General features: G+C 35.4%; 2 protein-coding genes across 3 annotated transcripts in view; both read left to right on the top strand.

The window, feature by feature from the left end:
• Window positions 1–7,553, top strand: part of LOC135685169 (runt-related transcription factor 1) — a 41,828-nt gene extending 34,275 nt beyond the window's left edge. The window contains exon 4 of the mRNA XM_065201004.2: window positions 478–7,553. Within this exon, the coding sequence (XP_065057076.1) occupies window positions 478–1,238 (761 nt within the window). The 3' untranslated portion in view covers window positions 1,239–7,553. The remainder of the gene's footprint in view (window positions 1–477) is intronic.
• A 133-nt stretch (window positions 7,554–7,686) lies between these two features.
• Window positions 7,687–24,568, top strand: part of LOC135685172 (uncharacterized) — a 41,290-nt gene continuing 24,408 nt past the window's right edge. For both annotated transcript variants that reach the window (XM_065201005.2, XM_089112869.1), the window contains exons 1-9: window positions 7,687–8,533; window positions 11,011–11,132; window positions 11,449–11,533; window positions 11,707–11,793; window positions 13,445–13,547; window positions 15,956–16,030; window positions 17,434–17,498; window positions 20,197–20,272; window positions 23,686–23,801. In XM_065201005.2, the coding sequence (XP_065057077.2) occupies window positions 8,423–8,533; window positions 11,011–11,132; window positions 11,449–11,533; window positions 11,707–11,793; window positions 13,445–13,547; window positions 15,956–16,030; window positions 17,434–17,498; window positions 20,197–20,272; window positions 23,686–23,801 (840 nt within the window). In that variant the 5' untranslated portion in view covers window positions 7,687–8,422. The remainder of the gene's footprint in view (window positions 8,534–11,010; window positions 11,133–11,448; window positions 11,534–11,706; window positions 11,794–13,444; window positions 13,548–15,955; window positions 16,031–17,433; window positions 17,499–20,196; window positions 20,273–23,685; window positions 23,802–24,568) is intronic.

The raw sequence follows: 24,568 nt of genomic DNA, 5'->3' as shown, positions 1-24,568 counted from the left end.
GCTTACTGTGACATTGTCTGTATAGATGGAATAATTTGAATGAAATGTCTCTCTTGGAATAGCCGATATTGTGATTTTTACTGATTAAAAAAATATTATTAATGTTTAAATTTGCAATTAGCGTTGATATAACGTTGCAATATAATAAGTATATTGTCTCAAAAAGCTTTCACCTCTCAAATATTTTCAAAAACTGGTTTAAGGTATGCGAAAGTCATTTAGGAACAGTAAGACTCGCCATTCTTTTGGCCACTGTTCAAATATTGAAAGGAAATGAAATGAAGGTTTGTGTCTAAGAAGGGTTGGCTTTTGAAAGTTTTTCTGTTCTTTGCCTTATTAGTTTATTGTCTTTATCATGACAGTATATTGCATGCTTATATTAGAATGGAATCACAAGTTACTGACATCATCAACGTAAACGATTGAAAAATTCCTATCGCTTTGTTTATTCTATCTTCTTGTTCATTCATTACACAGACATGAACGTGATCCGCTCCCCACCTGCCTGGGGATTTCACCAGTTCCCTCCAGGACTATACAGCCAAAGCCTTTCACCAGCAAATACAGCAGCTGATGCTTATACCCTTGTGCATTCATCGATGCCTGGTACGTATCCTTCCATGCAACCTTCAATTACTGACGGAAAAGGAGAACACGCATCGATGCAGGCTGGCTATCACGATCCAAGATCTGGTAGCTATCCTCAAATTGCTGCTGTTCCATCTCCAAGAAGTACGCCAACATCATCTTCGGAGACCCCTGGCTCGCTGGCGCCTTCGCAAGGAATGCACGAAGCGGTACAGACGAATGCCAATGAAACCGGTATCGTTCAAAACGGCATCATGATGGGCACGCCATCTACTTACCCGAACACTAATCCATTTATATCGGGAAATAACGGAATGAGCAACAACAATTACATTAGTCTCAGCCCCTCCGGGGGCCTAAATTTGCCTTTTCGTCAACAAGCCGGATACCCGGTACCAACCGAACCAAACCGGACAAACGAGGAGGAGCAAAGTGCGGTAACAAGTGTCGGAACCTACGGATTCTATAGAGGGTCAGGAGGCTATGATCAGACAATCCTTGAGGCTAGCTATCCGGGAAGTAAATCTAACAGGCAAGCTTATGCGGACATTTCGAGGCTTGCGAATCACACAGGGGTGAATGGACACCATGTCGAAGAGCTAGACGAAAATGCAAATAGCTCAACACCAAAAGTTTGGAGACCCTATTAGGATAAATACTTAATTATGTCAATTCTCGGGAAAAGCCGAATTACCCTAAAAAGATCCGTACCGGCGATCAGATTCTGGCATATAGTTAAATCACTGGCCATCCTACAGGGACCCAAAGGAGAAAAGTCCGGACGCATAGCGTCCAGATGTTGGCGGTGAGTAAAATTGGATACCAAGCAATGTACATGCAGGATACCTGCTTTAGGATTCAAAATCTTTCTGTCATTTTAGGTGCGGTTTTTAGGTTAAGATATTTGTTCCCTGCTTTAGAATGTGATCTTTAAGACCGGCTTCCGTTGACGTCGTGCGATCTCGGCAAACGCGATCGCTGGTTCTTTATAGACAGTTTCTTAAAAAGCAAAATATTTATAAGTCAGCCCTTTTTGCAAGCCTAGCTACAGTAGTGAGGCTTAAATCTAACCTGAATCCAATAGTTTTGAGAATCTATTAAAAGTTGATCAACGCAAGATTAGTTCACGAATCCATATTAGCAGCAATTAGCAACAGAATTATCCAACCAAATAATTTACTTAATCGTTTGGCATTATCAAGCAATGGTGAACCTTTGCTTTTTAAATTTTCCAGTAATTATGTAACCTTTTCGTTCCACGACAATGTGGTTCACCGAGAATCCCCTAATCTGAAGTTTCCGGACCAACGTGTTTGCTGCGGCAAGCTCATTGAGAAAATGCGACACCGTCTTTTACACATTCTCAGCCCTAAACCGCACCTGAATATCAAGACAGAGCGTCTTAGAGACCCACGTGTACAAAAAAACATTTATTTAAACTTTTTTATTTTCAATATAAATGTCCTGTGTTTTTATTCACATGTATAGTATATGAATATATTAAGTTAGGTTATAGGTCTGCAGGGGTTATATTCACAGGACAAAAACTACTTTGAAATGATAGTATAAATTACTAGCTTTTATTGTGCAATTAGTGTCGAGACAAGACGTGTGAAAAAACAGCTCTCTCGTAGGGGCAAAGTGGCTGGGGGCAGTGGCTCGTAGTTACCCTATAGCACCAAATTTTGGTGAAATTTTAGTACCTGGTTGGAATTTATGGGAAAAATGTATCTTGTATTCTTAGCTCCAATCAATCATTGATTCCTACTGCTTCCGTGCTGCTTAATGCAAGTTAGTTGTTTTACACATGCTTGATCAAAGACAAACAATTTGAACTGCAAATTCCAAAATGCTTGTTGCCTGTTGTTTCAATAACTCCCTTCTTTTACCTTTGAATTATCTATCCCTTTGCGTAAGTGTTACAGTGTCTAATAAAGTCACCTAAACAGATGCCAGAACAATTGGTCATTTACACTTGAGTCTGACAGCAGTCACAAACAACTTACATTTGTAACAGAATAAAACACTAAAACTCAGGCTTTTGCTTCAGGTTTCAGTGGAATGGTCTATCGCGTACAAGAATTATGCAACTTCTTCTTCTTTAAATAATGTATCCTACCACAGAGTTCTCACAGATCAGGCCCTTAGTGGGACAAAATTGAACATAAATGATAGGTCCTTCTTACTTCACTGACAGCCTCCTTTAATGCAAGAACCTCTTCTGGGTGCAAAAGCGGAAATGTTATGAAGACATTTCATAAAGAACTTATTGGAACCAGGCCTCTAACACGTTTATATCCCGGAGAAGCTCTTTTAATGGAGTATAGCCATTCAAATGATATCGCTGACACCTCGCAATGGCTGATGGGAAGTCTGATAATATATTAGAATATAAGGAGCTTCTTTATGAGATATTACAAAGAGACAAATTTCTTGAAGTAATTGATTTTCTCGGTTTTTGACCAAAACATGTCTAGACACATGAATCCGGTAGAGACGTGGCCCACCTTAACCGGAATAAGAATGAGCCACTATCCTGTGTATTGGCTGCCATTATTCTCATTCATGAAAAGTTTTGAATGAAAGTTACATTGACAAAGCTAAAAATATAACAGAGAGTTCCTGGTTTCACGCAAAATTTACCACAGGCCAAAAAGCTAACGGTTTCTGTTTTTGGATCTTGAAACAAAGTTTAATTATTATAGCACTTTCAAGATATATAGTGTAATTTTCTTATTAAATGGCCCAGGAGATATACAGATCTGACCTACAGAGCGCGCAAGTGGGCATGCGTGTAAGAACAAACGATTTGGGTCGGTCGGTTGCACAGTCAATGAAACCCTTTGTTTTAAACGATTTAAGTTACGGAGACCATTGCAAACATATTTCCTTACTAATGGATTTGTAACCATTTTTAATTCCAGCTTCAACCAATATACATGCCACTGTACTGAATTTGAATCTTTGTGGTTGTGTTTTTCTCAGCATGGTCTTTGTGATATCACTTTCTATGAAGGCGTACAGCTAAACCAGTTATATTTAGTTTAGGTCTACAATACCCTCAACCCAGCAGCTCAGCCTATAAGAATTGAAAGCTAGAGGCTGTTTATGGCTGAGGCTAGTTAAAGACATGGATATTTTAGTCTTAGCGCTTGTAAGATCTTTCATCTCAGGAGCGTAAGTGATACCTTGTTTCCGTCACGTGACTCTAGGAACGCCTTGACAAAGACACGGTGAGGCCAAGAATGGACATCGCTGAAAGATGTGAAACATGCTAAATATAATAAACTCTGGCCTTTCTCACTTCAAAGGATTTGCAGCTTATTATTACTTTCTCCTGTTTTCGTCCATGCATTGTTCACACGCTCTACTCCCGATACATTCGCTTTCTGCGTAAATCATCCGCATTTCATTCGTTTGGTCGGCTGTACACCGGCGTTTGGATGAAGAGGTGCAAATGCAAATGCCTTTATACTTAAAATAGTGAAGTCACCAATTATATACGGGGTATATCTGCCTTGAAGTATCTAGCTATGAGAGTCATCTTGTAAGGAAATAACATTTTCTTCCTTAACATTCAAAACTGCCTTTTGTTTGATGAATCATAAACTCATAAGAGAAAACTAGACCGGGAATTTTGGACCAAATGGTTGAAAAGTCTGCAGGTGATACGTTGCCAACTAGATTAATAATCCCTTATGTTGCAATCACAACCTAAACGCTGACGAAGACATTTCCTGCCATGAACCCAATTTTTAGCGAAACAATTTCGTATCTATTGTCATATTACCAAACCTCCTTCTGTCATCTTCGCCTCAACATGTCAACCCTACAAATTCAAGCCTAGCTTCTGTCAAAGAATGTAATCTATTAACAAGTACAGTTTGCATTGGTTTTATACCGTCTAATCCTCAAGTCTTCTATGAATGTAACCTCCACTAACGGTTCGTGTTTACACTCTTAACCACAGCATTGGCCTTTACACATCTAAGGATTCTTTTTAGATTACCAGAGATCGCCAAAATTCTGTTTTCTCCCCAGAATTATTCAGCAGCTTTCCTGGTATATTTCAGGATTAGTCACCAGCGACAAATCTTGGGAGGGCCTTTGCACTGTTTACTGTTTGCGGTTCTCTGGTCTTAATGAAATAATGGTGCTAATATCGATAGATGCGATCTGCTAAATAGGCATAACCCATTTCTTGTATCTAATTCTTTGCTTTATCGTTGAGGCGGGCATAACCCATGCTGTAGAAAAGTTGTCATCTGAAAAGGCTCTGCCTTAAGACTCAGTCTGATTGTTGATGTGACATCTTTTAAAGTTTCAACAACTGCCTCTTGCTTTTTCTAACTGACAACACAGACCTGCTGATACCGTTAGGTATTACCTGTCTCTTCTCTTTATGTAGGTTCTCTTCCAACGTTGACAGCATCCTCCTGCTATAGTATTCACTGTGTGGCCCATAGCCAACAGTAACTCAATACAGCACAATTGGAATGAAATACAAACCAAAATTATAATCCAGCGTGTCTGAAGGGCCAAATCTTCACTGTTTGTTCGCTTGCATATCTGGTTTAACCTGGCATTAGTTTCTTTACTATTTAAATAAAAGTTTATTTCTTTGTATCATGTTGAATTAATTCAAAGACAAGGAATTAGGTTCGTCCTTCGTTTCTCTATTCATGCAGAATTAAATAACCATCTTGTTAGTGAGAACCAAATCTGGCCAACAAGTCATCTTTGTCTTCTCCAGTCCAAGAACCATGATGAAATTGATAATCTTGAAGTTATGGGCTAAAAGTGCCTTGCAGTCATTTTTTCGCTTTTTAGAAGAAAATGTAAAAAGCCTTTATACTTTCCATTTTGCTAGCTCTATAACTCTAGTAAAGCCATTCGGGATGATCGTAAGACCTCTGTGGTAGAATCCATATTTTCTTCTTCTGTTTAAATATAAAAAGGTTAAGAAATTTAGACGACAGCTTTGCCCTACTAAGCCAAGAGCCAGCCCACCACAACACGGTTTTAGGATCATGTTTTCTGCTGCCAAAAATCTTCAGCTGTAAATACGCTTCCTAGAACAAATAGGCTAATACATCTAGCCACGTTTTGAATCGAAAATTTGAAACCAAAGAGGCTTAGTATTCTGGGTGCATTCATATCATAGAAAATTGAAACATACTTCAAGAAGGCATAACAAGCATTTGGAATCAAATTCTGCATAGATAATACAGTTAAAATACCGGTCAAGCACCGTTGAATGCTGATACTACCACTTCTGTCCTTCTGATTACTACCACTTTATCTTGAATGATCTTGAGATAAAATACTATCTCTCATTTAGATAAAGAAGATAGACTTTTGAAGGACTGATATTATTGTTTTTTAGTAAATTGTTCGCAAGACCTACCCTGAGAACATTCCAATACATTATATGCTACTCCCTTTATTAGTAAAATTTTCCTAGCCATTATGTAGCCTGCTGCTTGTTTAGCAAAAGATTATACACCTTTGATGTCACTATGCCAAAACCAGTATCCCCTTCTTCTTTGTCCCAAAAATCATTCAGCCACCAGTCCTTGTCCGTTGAAATTCACCAAAGCCTAAATAAAACTTATGTTTTGTTTGTAGGATTTAGATTTAGCTCTTCATGGCACTTTCGTTTCGTTAGAAGATGTATGTAAGACAGAACGTAGATAATTGTCTTGGTAAATTTTTTCCTAGAATTTTGTCTTTGATAGTAACACCAATTTAGAAACATATTGACGCTCAAAACCAGTCTGATACTATTACCCCTTAACTGATTAATGAATACGTAGCCTTCATCTTATAACCAATTTATCTAAATGAATGAGTCTGTTTTTCTTGTCTGGACAAAGGTCTTTTAGACTGGTTTCTTGTAATGATCCCTTACTGATAGAACTCTTATTATGTAGATCTATGCTTCACTCAGGTGAAATCGATCTTACCCATACGGTGGCTTTTGTATAATGTCAACCTGATAAAACCTAACACGCCTAGCAAGGTTGAAGGTCTTTTAGAAACCCCTCATTAATTTATCCAGCTAAACCTAAACAGATATTTTGAGAGCCACTTCAATTTTCATGCAGTAACATTTCTGGCATGTTCTAAGGGGACAAAAAGTGTTCGCGTGCTTTTAACACTTAGCTTTGTCGATAACGATTTTCAATTTCAACAAGGGCATGCACATTAAATTTTCGACATTTTTGCTCAATTGAAATATCTCTTTATCAACAAGTTTCTAATGGCCTTTGTAACAACCAGTCCTTTTACAGAAAAACAAATTGAGCAGACGGGGATTCAAAACAACACTATTACTCCTTTATCAGACCTTTGTAGTCTATGAATCGTTGTAATCTAAGAAATTTTTATGTAGTCGCAATGATAGATAACAGCAGCGTTGGTAAGGCTATATAATTAAAAATATAGACATAGGAGCCATATCTCATACATTTTACGGATTTTTGTTTGATGAACAAATCATGTAAAATGGTGTATTGTTGTCTTAGCTCTGCTAGGTCTCTTCGCTCTGTGGGTAGTTTTCCTTTTATGGACTCTAAAAAGCGTCAGCTTTCAAAATACATTAAACTAGAGTTTTAGACGTGCTAGAATGGTATGCTATTGTATATATTAGCAGCGTATGGCATTGTACATTTGATAAAATGTGTTTCAAGCAATTTAATTAATATGTATATGTATGCTTTGACAGGGACCAACAATATTTGACATTGAATATTACAAATTTTATAGAATTTTAATTATCGTCATGGTAAAGATAGCTTGCAAAATGTATTGCTATATATAACAGTTTTGAACATTATCAGGGTAATGAACAGTGAGAAATAATCACCCTTATTCTATTTGTTATATTATCGTTCTCTTTTTTGTTAGGTATTTGACTTTGAATTTTGAAGTAAATGAAAAATGGAAAACTTATTAAAGTGTTATTATCTTTTTTTTTCCTTTAGATAGTGTCTGCAAGAGTTGTTTACCTTGTCTTGTTCTGGAAAGTTGAAAATTTTTGTTTCTCAGGCATATTAGTATAATTGTAATGCTGACAACTCGCTGTTTTATCCAAAGATAAAATTTGTTCATTTCATTCAAAGTCTACGATTGCGACAGAAACCTTAGAAGTATGAACTTTTTCATTGTCCTGAGAATTCCATACCACAAAACAGCTTGCCTCGTTTTACAAATAATGTTTCAAACTTCTTTTGTACAGGAAAGTACCAAATCTTAAAAAGAGTAAGCTTTAGGTAGTAACCAATAAAAATAAATTTGCTCAAGCAAGTACAACGATACTTTCTCGCAGTCATTCTTGAAATTTTCAGACCTGTCATGTTTCAGTTTTTGAAATGAGTAAGTTTTGAAAAAAGCAAATACCTTATAGGTCGGGTCCGCTTTGCTGTGTTCGCCACCCTACTGGGAGTCATTTTCCATCCCGTAGCCAAACCTTTTTAGAAACAAAGGTTTAGGCTTGAGTTTGAAAAACAAAATGAAAAATTTGAAGACACCAAAAAATGTTAGTAGAATGCGTGAGAGTTCTCCATTGATGCGTGTGAGCGTGAGTTAAGGGCGAAATGCGTGTCTCACGCAAAATGCGTGAGACTTGGAAGGTCTGAATTTTGCAAGAAAAACGGAAACTTCATAATAATAACCGCGGTTGTCAGGGTATCACAAGGACACTTTATCGTAATAACGATCAACGTACAGTTATATTGATTGCCTCGTTTTCACATCGAGACAACAACATGGGCCTACACTTTTAAAGAAGTCACTGTCGTTCGTTCCGACTTGTTCAGTAATAGAAGTAAAAATGACCAAATCAGCAAAAGCAGCCAAAAACCCTGGAGCAAAGATTGAAAAGGCAAAGTCAATCAAAGGAGCTGGTGGAAAAAGAGCTGCTGGAGATCTTCCGAAAGTGAAGGTGAATAAATTGCACCGTACTTTTTTCCCCTATTCTAGGGTCGTTTCAGTCAGCGTATGGCATCCAGTGTGAAATGGAAGCTATGTTCACGGCACATGTGCCTAGGTACACTTCTTTGGATGCACAAGTTCGTGCACAACCTCAGATTTTCAGTAAAGTGCACACTAGATACCCTTTTAAATTGTAAGAGTCACCAAAGGCGTTTAGTTTAATGTGTAACGAGCGCATGACTGTCCTTATAGAGTGGCCTCGCCCTCTTGGTGCACTAAACTGTTAAAAAGTCTGTTACCAACGTATAAAAAGAATATGTACCATTTACAGTTTTCCAAATGAGGGCTTTCAGTTCCTTTAGGATCCATGTTCAACATTCAAAACAGTTTCCTAGTACATTAACTACAAGCAATTTTGTCGTGAAAAATTTGGGACAAATATTTTGATGAAATTTTCTTCGACTAAATTCAAAATGAGACAAAATTTGCTCACGACGACAATTTTTGCATTTAAGATTTTTGAGAATTTGCGTAGAAAAACTATTCAAATTGATGTATCCTTTCAATCTATTCAATGTAAATTAAGTCATTTAACTCATTCACATTTTACGTTATTTACATCTTTATAATTATCTTAATCTTAGGCATCATCATCATCATCATCATTGTCGGTTCTTAAACTAACTTAATTTCTGCCATCATTCAATAAAAATAGTTTGAATTCAGTGATGTAGCGAGGGGGAGACAAGAGGGAGCAGCACCTCCCCCCTTCAAACTTCAAAAAAATTTGTCTAAAAAGGGCTTTTTCTGGTGTTAAATAGGGTGCCATATAGATATAGCATAGAAATTCTTTGAATACTGGAAGCATCTCTTTTGACCCCAACTTCGCATAATCTGAATAAATATGCAACATTAAAATGGTTTTCCTGCCATGCTGTTCTGTTTGAAAAGCTGCTTACAGATTGACCAAAATTCTGAATGGGTGTTCTCAAGTCTCTAAGAAGTCAGTACCTATGGAATTGAAATAAAGCAACCTGTTTGGTTTTGCCTCTTAAGTTTTTTGGTATATGTTGTTATCTTTGTGTTAAAATCCACAAATAAATTTTTTCGCAATGAAATTCTGGGAAGGTGTCTGAAATTTTTTTTGACAAATTTTTTCCACCAGAAATTTGTCTGACAAAACTTTTTATATTAGCAAGTTGAACAACTGGTTTTTTTCATTTATGAAATCTAGGCTGGTCACCATTGTGGTGCACTTGAAAGTTGCAATTTTTACAGACTTTGAAAATTAGTAGAATTATTGTGAATGATCAATTCTTTAAAAACAAAACAAGTAAGTCCAGGCTGGAAAACTGGCATATGCTGGCTGGACTTCTTTTGAGGAATATTTTTTCTTTAGAATAATGGCAGGCTAATGACCTCTCACCGGTTTTAAGGAAATTTAAACTTTAACTGCTGCTTTTTATGAGTTAGAGAAATTTGCTAAGTAGACCACTAGTGTGTTATTTTTGAAAAGTTAAAAGGGAATTTTTACTGTTGCTCCCCCCTCCCACCTGCCTGTAGGGTGTAATCGGGCGCCTGTCCTTACGCACTAGTAATTTGAATTTCATAAATAAGGTCTGTAATTCATTACGTCTTGTATGTGTATTCTATTACTATTTGTCACTCTATAAACTGAGTTGCAGATGTTCATGAAATTCTTACCACTTTCACTTGCCACATGGTGGCAGCCTCTCTTTTTGTAGTGAGCAGCCATTCCTCTTTTACTTTTGAGTGGCGTTCATTGGTGGGCCATGGACATGCAAAGTTCTTGTCTTGTTGTCAATTGCAATTTCGTTTTGAAACAGATGATGATGATAAAGAATAAATCATTTTTTATTGACTGAGCAACTCTGAACATTTATTTAGAATTTTAAAGGCATGCTCCTATTGTTCAAAGCATTTGATGCATTTGACAAATCTTATTGTTTTAACGAAAATGCCAGTTACACTTCAATTAAACAAACCTTAGTTTTCCAACTACCACTTAACACTGATAGAACTAGTAAGCTCTTAAATTTAACAAGAAATTTTTCCAAAGTGCTCAGTTGAGGCTCTACAAAGATTAAGATTCTCACAAGGCCTGTGTACAAACTAAAAATTTAGATAGATCAAAATCTTAAGCCTGCTAATAGAGAAAAAACTGGACTTCATGTGCATCATTTTTACTTTTGTAGGTCCTTTTTAACACAGTAAATACAAGAGGTAAATCATTCAATTGACTTCAGTTTGGGTTTAGGTTGTCAGTTCAGCTTTCATGAAATGAAATTAATTTTTACAACTGAGATTGAGGCTCGGCCCAATTTGAGAACGTTGATTTTGAAGACTGCCTCATTAGACTGTTGCTTTGACATCAATTCTGTATAGGTCTTGAAATTCAACCTAAGCTGAAATTGAATATTGTTTGTTATTGCATTTAAATTTGATTTTGGTTTCAAAATTTTATAGCTGCCTTTAGGAGGTGACAATCCCTTGTCTCCAAGTGGCTCTGGTTCTTTGAGTTCCCATTCACCATTGACAAACAGGCAAGCAACAAAGCTATGGTTTCAAGCAGAGATATCAAGCATGATGTAAGTAAAAAGCTTGTTTACATGTTTATATAAGTTAGGACAATAATATTTTATCATTTGAAACTTAATGAACTGCCACAGTAACAACAATCCCCACAAACTTTGTCTCTTCAACTTACCCAGTTTGTGACATGTCTAACTGATATTGCATATTTAGCAATTTTCATCATCGAGTTATGTGGTCAAAAGTAAGAAAATTTATTAATGATGTCACACTTTAGATACTGTTTTTAGCCTGATGGTAGAACTAACACTGAAAACTAACTGTTTAGTCAAATTTCTTTGATTCCAAAGCAATTTCATAATTCATTCTTAGGTATGCTTTTGGTGATTGCAGAAAGCCATGCCAAGAATCTATTGCCTTAGTTGAGGATATTGTACGACAACAGATGAGTAATTTGGTAAGAATAAAAATTGGCACATGATTGTATTTATATTCTTATTTGAAGCACGGCAATAAGCTTTTCTCTTCACAGCACAGAATAGAAGTTATAAGGTTACATACAGGACCTTATGTTCATAGATGGTTTTTCGTCCTAGATTGTTATCCATCATTTTTTGCACTTTTCCACAGCTAGTACAGACTGCAGATGTTACCAGCATGAGAGGAGGAAAATTCATGAGCATTGATGACATACTCTTCCTGCTGAAAAGAAACAAAGTTAGTTCTCATAAAGTACTGAATTGTAAATGTTATCATCTAATTACCACTAATGTTGGATAGTTATTTTGGATATGGAAAGTAACTCCAACCATCCACTAGCTATAAATGTTGGCAAAAGTGATGAGAATGAGAAAGAACAGTGACAATATTGCAGAGGTTTTTTAATGAAATCATAGAAAGGAAAAATGAAGTTAGACACTAGATGATAAAATGAAGTTAGAAAGATGTCCAAAAAATCCTGTAACTGTTTGTTAAGGAAAATGATTCCAAAAGGGCCTGATTTGTAGCTAATTTACTTGCAAAACTTGTTGGAGCAATTACACAAAATCTTCACAGGTTTTCAAAGTTGTTTCCTTGAAAAATTATTGTCACGCCGCACCAAAATGCATCATTTTTTTTAGCCTTAGAAATAGCCGTAGAAATAAGACAATAGAAAACACAAAGCGCTCTTACTCAAGTTTTATATGCGGGATAAACGTGTTTTAATGACGATGAACGGAGGAGTTGCTGTCCCCTCTCCTCTTTCTAGAAAAAATTCAAGTTTTCGTTTTCTTGCCGTGAAAACTAATGTTTTCAGTCTTCAAAGCCCTTGTTTGTACAAACTCCTACGAATATTATTTTTGGAAAGTATTTCCAGCCACCTGTAACCAGCCCCTCTCCCTCCCCGTTTGACTCAACACTGACATTGATTTGACAGGGGCAACTATTAAGAGGAAAAATGAAGTCGTATAGACACTTCAATACTGGCGAGCATTGACTCACCTTCACATTAATTGTTTCTCTACTGTTCCATTGGTAAGAATCTCTAAGATTCTGAAAATCTCCGAAAATTTCTAGGACAATAAGCGAGTGGTTTAAAGCAGCAAGTTACCTTTTTTCAGGTCAAGACGTCTTCTCATATAAAAATTTTTGTCAGTATATCTTACAGGTATCAAATGCAAGCTGTAGTTATAGACCTCAATAGATTACTTTGCAACTAAAAAGTAGGATGAATTTTTGTACATCCAAATGGTTATTCAGTTAGCTATAGTTTAGATCAATCCATTGACAAACAAGTGGCTGGGGTCTAGGCCAGTTACATTTCTTCACAAGTCAATTGATTTCGTCATATAGGGTATCTAAGAGCGTCCCATCTCTAAGGTAGGATGTTACAACGGCCAAAAAGATATGTATCATAGCAAAGACTAGATAAGCGGTTTTAACTGAATTCTTACCGTGCTCTTGTTTTACAGCCAAACTAGCCCTGTGTTAAAAGAAATGTTGAGATGTGATCTATATAATGATGACAGTAATTCTATTGGCTTTAGATAATGGTTTCAAATAATCATCAGGAAATAATAACTTCGTGAATCAAGTGCTTTTCAGTGACAGATAAGAGACTGTCAACTGGTTTTCATATGGAGTGGAGAGATAAAGCTCATTATCACCATTACCTGGTTTAGTTGATTCAATGAGCCAATTTTTTAAAGGTTCCAAACCAAAAATGATAAACCTATTTAGGCATAAAGGCCCTGGATTTTGGAATTCATGGTTTTTGCTATCAATTTGAGATAATAGACAGGAATTCCAAACTGACCTTAAAACTGTCATATTTTCACCAGTGTCGACAGTACAAAACAGATGTTGATTCTTAAATGTTTTTCATTAGGAAAAGCTGAGGCGGGTGATCCGTTACTTGGATTTTAGAGACTCAAAAATCAGGGCGACAAAATCCGCATCTCAAGACGAAGATGAAGTTCTAGAATCAGCCGGTAATCTCCTATTCAGCTCTCCTTTTTTCGCATCATTTCTATTGAATTAGCAACGAGTTTTAGATTCCCTCGTTACACCGTTATTAGGTAATTTAACGCTCCTTGTGTCAATAGAAGAACTATCTTATTTACCTAAGTATTAGTGCTGCTGGAGTTTTAGAAAATCTTCGTTATGGGAGTTCGTTTAATTTCGATATAGGTTTTGTATAGTAGTCTTTGTGAATTGATACAATAAAACCTGTGAATTCGTTCAAAAAGCTAGTGCCTCGGTCACTATGTACCAGTTTTGTTAGGAACTCATTTGAAAGAACGTTTGAGTAAGATTTTCTGGAAATCCCATCTGTAGACAGAAATTTATTTAGAATCTTGTTAGAATAGCTACAGTATCAGGTCAGCTGTATCGTTTTAGATTCTGGTTATTCGATCTTGCAAATTATCTCTAGTATAGTGTTTTAATTCCTTTTGCCCATCATTTTTCCCACATGATTTCATCTACGGCTAAGAAGCCCTGATGACTGTTTGACCACGGGAATAGAAAAAACCTCACGAAAACTTATAATCTCTCAAGGACAATTCCATTTCAAAGGAAATAGGATGTATTTCTTGAGACTAGTTTTGTATCCTCAGCCCCTGTTATGTTCTACTTCTCTTAATAGGTTGCCTTAGTTAGGGCCGGTATAGCTAATGAAGTCTTAACTCTAGCTAAAACGTAAATCTTGATTACTACAATACTTAATAGTTTGCCTTAGTTAGGGCCAGTATAATTAATGGAGTCTTAACTCTAGTTTAAACGTAAGTCTTGATTAAACTCAGCATCAACTTTTTTCTTACCCCATTTTCCTCTGTCGTTGGTATTCTCAGCCTGTAGTAATAAACGATGAAATGCACTGGCTAATTATAATGATTTGTGTGTATTTGATAACGATGCAGATGGTGTGATTTTGTTGACTTTAGTTTTTTTATTTCTATAAATTTTGCATTTGTTATCCCTCTTGGAACCGGATTTTATAGTTGCGAATAGTGCCCTTCTTTTAGCTGTAGTTTTGTTTCCAATCAAATGTTTGTGCAATGAATACAAGTATCATTTTGCCTTTTATAGTATAATTTACATTTATTCTAAATGCAATATTTCTTTAACTAGGATAAAATATTTATAGTTTTTTAGTAGCTATCTTTCCAAAAATGCATTTGCTGTTTTTCGGCGTTTTTGCTTTTATGATATCAATGTTTCCTTTATTCTATATTTGCTTATTATTATTTTATCCGTTGTTTATTCATTTTTTATTGCTCGATTGAATTACTGTTGTCGCTTATTCAACAGACAATGAAAAATGTGATTTACATTCTCTTTATTGGGCTTTTTGTACCTTAAATTGAATAAATTAAATCCACTTCACTGATATCACAATTCAGCTCGAAATCTCCTTCTTAATCAATTGAGTTCCCATCAAAATCAAACAGTAAGACGCCAGATATAAGGTTATTGCCGATTCGAATCTGTGCGTTTACTGTTAATATCTAAATTAAATATACTTCAGTGCGGCTTCTTTACTAGAAATTGCGGTCGCGATGTTTAGTTTTCAGTTTTATTATCCTTTTATTAATTTATCTAATTATAGATTGATAAGAGTAAACATTTTGAACGAATGTCTTCCAATGTTTGTAGAAATCATTAGTTTGAACAATTTCATTTTATCTTTTCTGATTGTTCTTAAATTGTTGTCTTCTTGCATATTCTTTTCTCTGTTTATTCTTTTTATATTTCCTTTATTCCAGCGTATTCCAGCATTTATTTGTCCCATATTCCCCTTTCTTATAAACACTGCATCACACGCCTTGATTTTTAATTTTCCTCTTCCCAGATTTTTTTCTTTTTGCTTAACTCTGCCCCACCCGTTTTTTGTGTCAATCACATTATTTTATCCTAATCTCAGCCATCAGTATTTGATTCAGTTTCGATCGTTGTTTAATTCTGCTATTGTTAAATTTTCAGCATCAACCCTGCTATTGTTGAATTTTGACCGATCACAACCCTAGTCGTGTTTCTCAAAAGTAGGCTAAATAACTGTACAATAGTACTATTCACAATCTCGAATTCCTATGTAAAATCCTTTCTGCTAAATTCAAAGACTGATTCCATCACACGAGCGCCTTGCTACTGTTTCCCTTACTGACCGTTCCCAACGTGTTTATCAGTAGTGACCCTCTACATGAGGTATGCTATATGCTAGGGCTACTCAAGAAGACACAGTTTCACTATAGCCTCACTTAAAGGACGCTACAACAGCTTGATAGGTCTAACAATTCAACCTTGCATCAATTCAATAGTGTTAATGGCGACGGGTAGAGTAAGTCTAGCAGAATATAATATTGACATGGTAGTAACCTGTATTGTTCATTACTTGTAGTTGGAGACACAGGGAAATCAGACAACAAAAGATTGAAACTGGCCTACGATTTTATCAGCTCTATTGACGACACTGGTAAACGATTGTTTTATTATTTTTTTCCTTTGAACGCTTCTTCTTTGTATTCTGAAGAGTAAGTGTAAGAGGTAGCAAGTGCCGGGTAAGAAAAGATTTAAAATTAGCACGGAAAGCAAAAGCTTAATCTTTTCTCGTGTCTTTGATGGTCTCCACAGTTAGTTTCGCCAATCATTGGCCACTGATAGCAGACATTTTCTCCTTTTACAGTGTCTTTGAAAAATAGCATTCAACGAAAACAACTTATGACCTATCAGCAGGCCAAAGTAAAACAAAAACGAGCGCATTTGCGATTGGAAGCCAATGATCCTAGACTTTAAGTCACCATCCAGCCTTTCAGACAAGCATATATCCCATAAGGTTCATAGGGCGGCATGCTTTTCAATTATTCTAAAAAAGCAAAAAGCTCTTACTGTCCGACGCATAACACATTATCATAGAAAATACTATCCGTCCGACACTCTTCGAAGTCTAAATGTTGGAAAATGTCCAAAGTAAAGCAGAAATAATGTCCAAATGACAGCCACAGTGTTTTTTGTAAAAATCATAATGCCCAAATAAATGTGATTCAGATGTGTAGGTCAAATCTACTATTCAAAGTGCGCCAAAACATTTAGTGACGATAATTTTAAGATCATTGGGCAAGCAAGTGTTTCATGTAAGTGTTTTGGAATTTATCTACATCAAAACAAAGGGTCCCGACTTGTATAGACAGAAAGAGTTCGTTTTCTCCCTTAGCCTATCAGCTAGTTGAAAGGTTAGCTTATAGGAACGAAATTATGTAGCAAGAATTGCCGTGCTTCCCATCTTGATTCCTGTAGCTTTGGGTCTTATTTAACGTACAGAGAACACGATGTGGCTGTTGCGTGTCTTAATTCTAACCGAACTCAGTATATATAATTCACACATATTTATAACCGTTGAATATCAAAATTTAAATGTGCTGACTACAGGTGTGTTGGGATGATGTAATAATGATGCATTATGGGAGGAAAGATCTAGACTTGGTAAGGAGTCAGCATGACTTAGATGTCTGAAGCTGCAAACGATGATGAAGGGAATGTCTTGTGGTATGTGATACCGTTAACGACGTAAGAGGTATTATGGTGATGGCATGATCAGTGAAAGAGTGAGAATATGGTCTGTTTTACAATATTAAAATCACTACAAGCTGTCGCCGATTGGTCAAAAACAAGAACCAATGAAAAGCGACATTCTTCTTCTCACATTACCCTTCGATCCATATCCGGATATAATTTTTCCCACCTTTGGAAATTATCCGACATTTTCATTTTTAGAAAACGAGTTTTTTGTATATGCCAATTACTATAATTAGACATCTGGTTCATTTACCTTTAAGCCTAGCTATTCTTGCAGTTATGATATTATTATGCATGCTTTAGGTGAACTTACAGCACTGTTCGACCAAGATGGATACGAGGATAGGGTGCGACAAGAACGTCTTGAGGTACCATAAAGGCATATACATGTTATATATCTTATGCTTACGTAATTGACAATGTGATCCAATCACGTATGACGTAGGCGTTTGTTTATTTTCTTTCCTTGCATCTGAAGGTTGTTTTCCTCGCAGTGAGAGGCTTTGCTTGTCGAGCAGTACCCTGGACCTTTCTCTCGATGTGACCATACCTCGTGATTCCTATGCCTGGAATTAACAGACAGCTGACCATTTATTGGACACTGAGAAACTATTATTGTCGACCAACTCTCTGGCCCTTCCTCTCGATGAGACGACATTTCGTTATTCCTACACCTGAATTTACAGTGAACTGGTGTCTCTCCGCTTTCAAAATGAAAGCTTTGTCATGGCAGGATATCTATCCTTAGACCCTTGAATCTGTTATCTCTGATCCTAACAATTAAGCTATCTCTACATTAAGACCTTGAATCAAGTGTTTTCTTTGAGGACCCAGAGTCTCTTGATTACTACGAACTTTAATTAAAGCTTCAAGTAAATAGATTTTTTAAGCATTTAAAGAAAGTTACTGTCTTTTAAGATCGTCAGTCATCTCGATCCATTCTGTCAACCTTGGCTTAACAACAATTTTATTTTGAAATTTCGAGATAATTTTATGACAGACGAAAGTCTGGCATAAGTAGCCTTTAGCCGTGCACAATCTTGTAAGGCTTATTGACGTTTTGTTGTAGGAATAAAGAAGTAGGATACCTTGTCTATGGGCAGAATAACATGTGATAAATTTGTCCGCACAATGATATGGTTGAGTGACGTTGTACATAGAGGTTATGAACCTCTGAATAAGTGTCCAAAAATTGGAGAATTAAACCAGTAAACAAAATCCTTATTTTCTTAGCCGCTCTGCTCCAAAGTCGTTGATCATTAAACTTAGACAGTAAGATAAAAACACAAAAAATGTCTTTTATATTGCTTTTTGTTGAAAGATAAAGAAAATAGTTTAACTGTTTTTGAAATGTAGTGTTACCAGAGATCTACCACAAGTCAGCTCGGGTAAATGAATTTTATGGAATATAACTCGCGATCAGCTAGAGACTTGTTGCTACAATCCCTGCCAGAAGGACACTACCATCGGTTTTCAAAGGCAAATTCAGCCATCCTCATCTTCCCCTAGAAACAATGTTAGCTGACTACCGAAAAATGAAGGAGGATATGTAGAACGGATTTTCTTGCAACATGAATGATGACTATCAACATTGTTCTGTAGGGAAGGGTGTTAAAGTAGTAGTACCCACCCCCTCGAAAAAGCCCCCCCCCTCGAATAAGCCCCCACCCTAGAGCTACAAATTGTCAATAAGAACCCCCTCGAATAAGCCCCACTGCTACCGTAAATTATCGAATTGGACCCCTCAATTTGATGATTTTGCCATCTGATGTTGCCTATGGCGTTTTATTGAATTACCACGACAAATTCGTACTTTTGGTAGTAATTAATTAAATGCTCATAAAAAAATTCCTACTAGAATAAACAAGATCTTTTAATAATGTCTTCTTAACGTCTACAATCATTTTATAAGCCTCCCCCCTCGTATAAGCCCCCCCCCCTCGAATAAGCCCCCGTCCAAAAATATCAAAAATAAATAAGCCCCCAGGGGGCTAATTCGAGGATTTGCGGTATTCAAGAAAAGACATAAAAAATAGAAAGTTGCAACGCATATTGCTGGTTGTTCAACGAAATTTTGGCAGGCATTGTAGATATTGGCAGAGAATAGAAATGACCGGAAGGGTCACTCGTGTCACTCGTGCAAGTTGACTCGATTTTTATTCACTGTGATATGACGGCTAAACTTCCAGGCTAGAGGTCAACTAGTCTTCCCGTCAGTCCATTCTTGTCTAATTTCAATCTTCTTAACCATTTGACCATCTCAGCCATAGTTTGTTTTTGCATATTGCTCTTCGTTTTTTCATATGATATGATGCAATGTAATGTAGTTTAATATAATTCAGTTAAATATATAATATTTTATATTGTAATTTAACAATAAATGATCTAATAGAATATGAAATAGTATAATGAAATATGATATGATTTTAGGTTATAAAATGTCATATGGTATAATAAAATAAGATATAATATTTTATAATATAATGTGATATAATATAATATAATATGAGATAATATGATATAATATAATATAATATAACATAATATTATAATATAATATAATGTAATATAATATAATATAATATAATATAATATAATATAATATAATATAATATTATAATATAATATTATAATATAATATTATAATATAATATAATATAATATAATATATTATAGTATAGTGTAATATAAATAAGTCTAACATAAAATGATAGTATTTAATTTAATATGATATACTATTATATTATGTGATGTAATATGATATGGTATTATAAAATATATTATATTATTCTGTAATGTCCTAAAGTATTTCTCGACTTTGCCAATATTTCAGTGCTGGTCGTTGTTAAAGCATTGCACTTTTCAATAACTCGTCTCGTTGTCCGCAAAACCCTTTTCCCATTTTTTGGAAAAGAACATGCGAAGGGTCAGAAAACAGCATCTAATGCTACTTTTATTTTTTAAATAAAATTCTTGTTTGCATCTTACGGCAGTATTTTCAATTTTCATGTCCAAGCTCGGTACAATAAAAGGTAGTAACATTCATTTATATATTGAATTCCACAGAGAGCTGAACGACTTGCGAAATCACTTGACCGCCAATCGTATGTCGAGTACACAGAAGCTAGGCAAGTTAATTTCAGTGAGTATCTCTATACCAAGTTTTAAGATTTTAAATGGCTTTATTTAATTGAATTTTTTATTGAATTTATATATTTCATTTATTTTATAACTAGTTAAAGTAGACCAAATTGTTCTTCCTTTAACGTATCATTGATTTTGATTGATACTGTCGGCTGCTAGACATATACTCAATATTAAACCGTTTCTTCAAAACCGTATCTTCAATGCTTGATTTGCTTTTAGCGTGATGCGTGAAATCAAGGCACTGTATTTTTCAAAGATTCTTTAAGCATTTTCAAAGACTCTTCATTAAACATTTTTAAAGACTCAGTGACAGACGGTATTCAGCTGAATTTGCGAGCTGTCTAAATACTTATTTTCCATCGAGAGTACGATATGATACGTTTTTGACGTCACAGTGATATTGCTTAAGCACAAGTGGTTCCTATGGTCCCTGCGCTTTTAACCCAGTAGACACTTACGCCTTAAGTCTTCTCGTTTATACACTCCAGATTTACCGGCAGGGCTTCTTCTGTGAGATATTGTTAAACAAAATCTAGAGTGAAAAGTTTCCAGGGGTTTAATTTACACTACTAAAACATATCCTTGGCGATGTTACCTCCTTCTCCAATCATAGCAACACGAGGTACCCTAATTAACCCCTCAGGTCTAGCCCTACGTGTTTGTATTATCTATAGGCTTGCCTGCTCATGTAGTTATTTTTCACTCGTTAAAGCATACAGGAAGATATTGTGAAAATCAGTGGCGGTCAATTATCTACCAATAGATTTATTTGTGAAAATATTGCTAAACACATCGTATAGAAATCCTCTTCTGAAAAAGTCGAAAATAATTCAACTATTGCATTCTATAACGAGTTGATTGCTAATTAGACTCTTTGCAAAAGACCCTTTGCTAGTCGCAAAAAATAGCGCCCCCGAATCTGCCTCTAGGCTGTCAATTAAGCTCTGACACAGTTTTATGAGATTCACGTTGATCTCAAGACTTTCGTGGGAGTCAAATTAATTAAATATTTAACAATGGGAAAAATGTACAGTCGATCAAGTGAAACCAAAACAACAGAGATTTGTGCTTTCTGTATGCCCAAGGGAGAGATATCTGTGATTTTAATTGCAACGTCCATTAGTTCATAGGCATAAGACCCTTGGCTTAGTCTTTGTACCATTTTCGCATGTAACAAAAGTGATGAACTAATCCCGTCTGTAATAGAGGAACCCACTTTTCTCTCTGTTCTGCTGGCGTAATTATCGTTACTGGCTAAAACTGATTACCTCTTTTAATTGACTGTATCTGTTTGGTGTATTCTGTCATTATTGGAGTTTTACTTAACCACTTCCAATTAATTTTTTTCCAAAATTCCTTGTTTTTGTCACTATTCTTTGTTTAAACAGCCAACAGTTCAATTCAAGTCCTTTATCCTTTATATTCCCATTCTAAAACATTTTTGCAAAAGAGCGCTATAATTTTTCGGTATGAATTAATATAATTTAATGCAATATGGTTTCTTTATTAAAATTGGCTATGAATTTTAAAATTTACTGTTTGCTTTGAGCCGATTGAACTCTAAGTGAGCAAGTGAGTTCTTAAATGTAACGTGACAAAAACAATTTAAAATTTTTTGAATTTTAACCTAATAACTTAAAGAACAACACGGAATACTTTAAAATATGCAAAATCAATCGAAATATTTCTAGAGTTGAATAGGATATGACTAGTGAAAGATTTAAAGTTTACTGACGGATTACTTTGATTCGGGCCTGGTTCAAAGAGTTATAAACCAAGTCCAAATTACAGGGGCAAGAGCCTGTGCTCGTGTGGCCATATGTCTGCCAACCAGTAACACAATTGAATGATTTTGCACATTGAGAGGTATTTCATGGTGCTCTTTCAGGATAGGGGATCTAAATTCAAAATTTCTAAAAATAGATTTTTGTGACGTCATGACTTTAGAACCCTATATTGCGTTTGTCCGTTTGAAAGCTCATGTTAATGACAAAAATTAATTTGAGCCAAAGATGTATAGTTGTAGAACTATTACAAATAGTAGAAGTATAGAATAACAACCAGTCTTTCTTGAAGAAAACCTGAAGTAAATTTAAACCAAGGGATAACATCAGCATTGATTAATTTCTTACTCAAAAGCACCGCACAACATAAGAAGCTTTGTGTCCTCGAAATAGTTAAAGTGAAGCTCCGTAACTAAGAATACCATTGGGAAGAGTACTATGCTCCTTATCCTCCATAGCATGATATTATAAAATAGTAAATGCACACCCTAAAGTAGAACAGAGTATTACTTATAAAGTAACAGTTCGTTTAATATCACTTTTAAGAGCAACTAGTAACGGATTTTATTTATCCAGGATTTATAAACTTTCTATCGTCAAAGAACTTGTTGGCCAGTGCATATTGCTTCATGCTTTGCCAACGAATTGCTGCTGCTTTTTTGTTAAACTTTTTAGCCATTTTCGGTGACTTTTTTCATTTTGCAAGTTTAACTTTTTTCAAATCTATGTCTTTCTCAACCAAGTTGTTTTCCAACACTTTTTTACGCGTTGTTTTTTTAAACATTAAATTACTTTGTTTTTCAATAAACAATTTTATATTGTACCAAATGTTAAATTTGTTTTGATAAAAAACAAGCATTTTAAGACATGCTGAAGCTTTTCGCGTGACACACTTCAAACATTTTTTCAATCATAGTCTTTTAAATGTTTGCTTTTTTCAAAGCTGTTCCAATTAAACCATTATCTTGAAATTAATTTTGAAAATTCTCAAAGTTCCCGCTCACTAATGAAATAGAAATGTTGCTAAATTTGTAGCGATGTTTTCCTAGCTGAAGCAGTTTTTTTTACTTTCTATGTTCTGACGTTTTATGCTCTAAAGAGTGTCAGACAAAATACTTCAGTATACTCAAATTTTTGCTTTTTTCAAAGCCATTTTTAAGTTGTCTACCACTAAAAGATCGTTAGTAACATAGAAGAAAGACATATTATTTTTTGCGCTATTTATATCTTGCTTTCAAAGATAAACAAAAATTTTCGAAAACCTTTGATGTACTTTTCTCTCACCCGTGATATTTGTTAGTAGATTATGATGTTTGATTTGATAACGAGGTTTCGACGATATCAACGTTAAGTTGTTTAAGTTTTTGAACACGAAATGACAGTGTTTTAAGTGATTCTTATGGAGGTGGCATTGAAATGAAATTGGTATGTGGTAAAAATACACTTCGGAAGATCCTTTAACCCAATTGGAGAAAAGTTTCAAAATTGTTTTTGAAAATCGAATCCAATACAAATACGGCTTTACGGGCATTAATGTATTTTCAAACACAGTTATGAGTCAATTGTTGATTGCAGGATTTTTTAATGGCTGTTCTTAGACTGTAATAACAAGCTATCTTTTTAGACAAAAAGGCTGGGAAATTCAAAGAATGGCTGGATGTATCATCTTTGATTGACGTCAAGCCCAGTGGAGCTGTCATGGAGATTCTCAGCTACATGGCATATGAAACAGTAGGACAGGTATGCTCTTCAACTGAACTTTATGCTAGAGTTCCTGACTGATTTCTGGTATTTGTGGTTTTTACATAGAATTTCTAAAAAATTAAGTTAGGGCTGTGATTAATAAATGCAAAAATAACCTAATCCTCTATCAGTGAGATTACCATTAGAAAACTCTGTTGAATGATCTGTTTTCCATTCAGGTGATCTCTTGAATTTTTCAAGGGTTTCTTTTAGAAGATAGGATTTATGAATATGAAAAAGGGATTGTTTCTTTAATTGGGCATCTTACCGTTCTTTTGTATAATTCATGATTAAAAAGTGTATTACTGACCGGTTCAACGTAAACACGGAGCTATTGATAGCTTGAGAGGGCCATCGCTGTTGCTTTCCAGAGATGTGTCTAAACATGTTGATAAAAAGTATACTCTTTTTCTATAAGAGCACTTTTATAGGAACAAGTGCCTCATAATTGGTCAAAAGTAAAGAACAAATTAAGAACAAGCTGAGGCTGAGCTACTGTAAGATGCAATTTTGAACAACGTTTAATTTAAAAAATTTTTAGCCGTGTGGGTGCTTTTTCGGTGAATTTTCAAACTTACAGGCAAGTGAAGGCTGTCTCACTCATTTTGTTGGCAGATGAGGCCTGAACACTCTTCCTAGAGCGAAAGAGCTAGCAATTGCACTGTTTACACCCTATTAATTTAAGAACAAATTAAGAACAATACAACCTCAGATTTTCGAAAAATTAAGAACAGTCAGCCTGAGCTTGGATATACTTGTTCTTA

Source organism: Rhopilema esculentum, chromosome 15 (assembly GCF_057945365.1).
Source record: "Rhopilema esculentum isolate cy_ngs chromosome 15, ASM5794536v1, whole genome shotgun sequence".
In the NCBI taxonomy this organism is placed as follows: Eukaryota; Metazoa; Cnidaria; class Scyphozoa; order Rhizostomeae; family Rhizostomatidae; genus Rhopilema; species Rhopilema esculentum.
The sequence above is the reverse complement of the archived record's forward strand: the minus strand, read 5'-3'. Positions and strand labels throughout refer to the sequence as shown.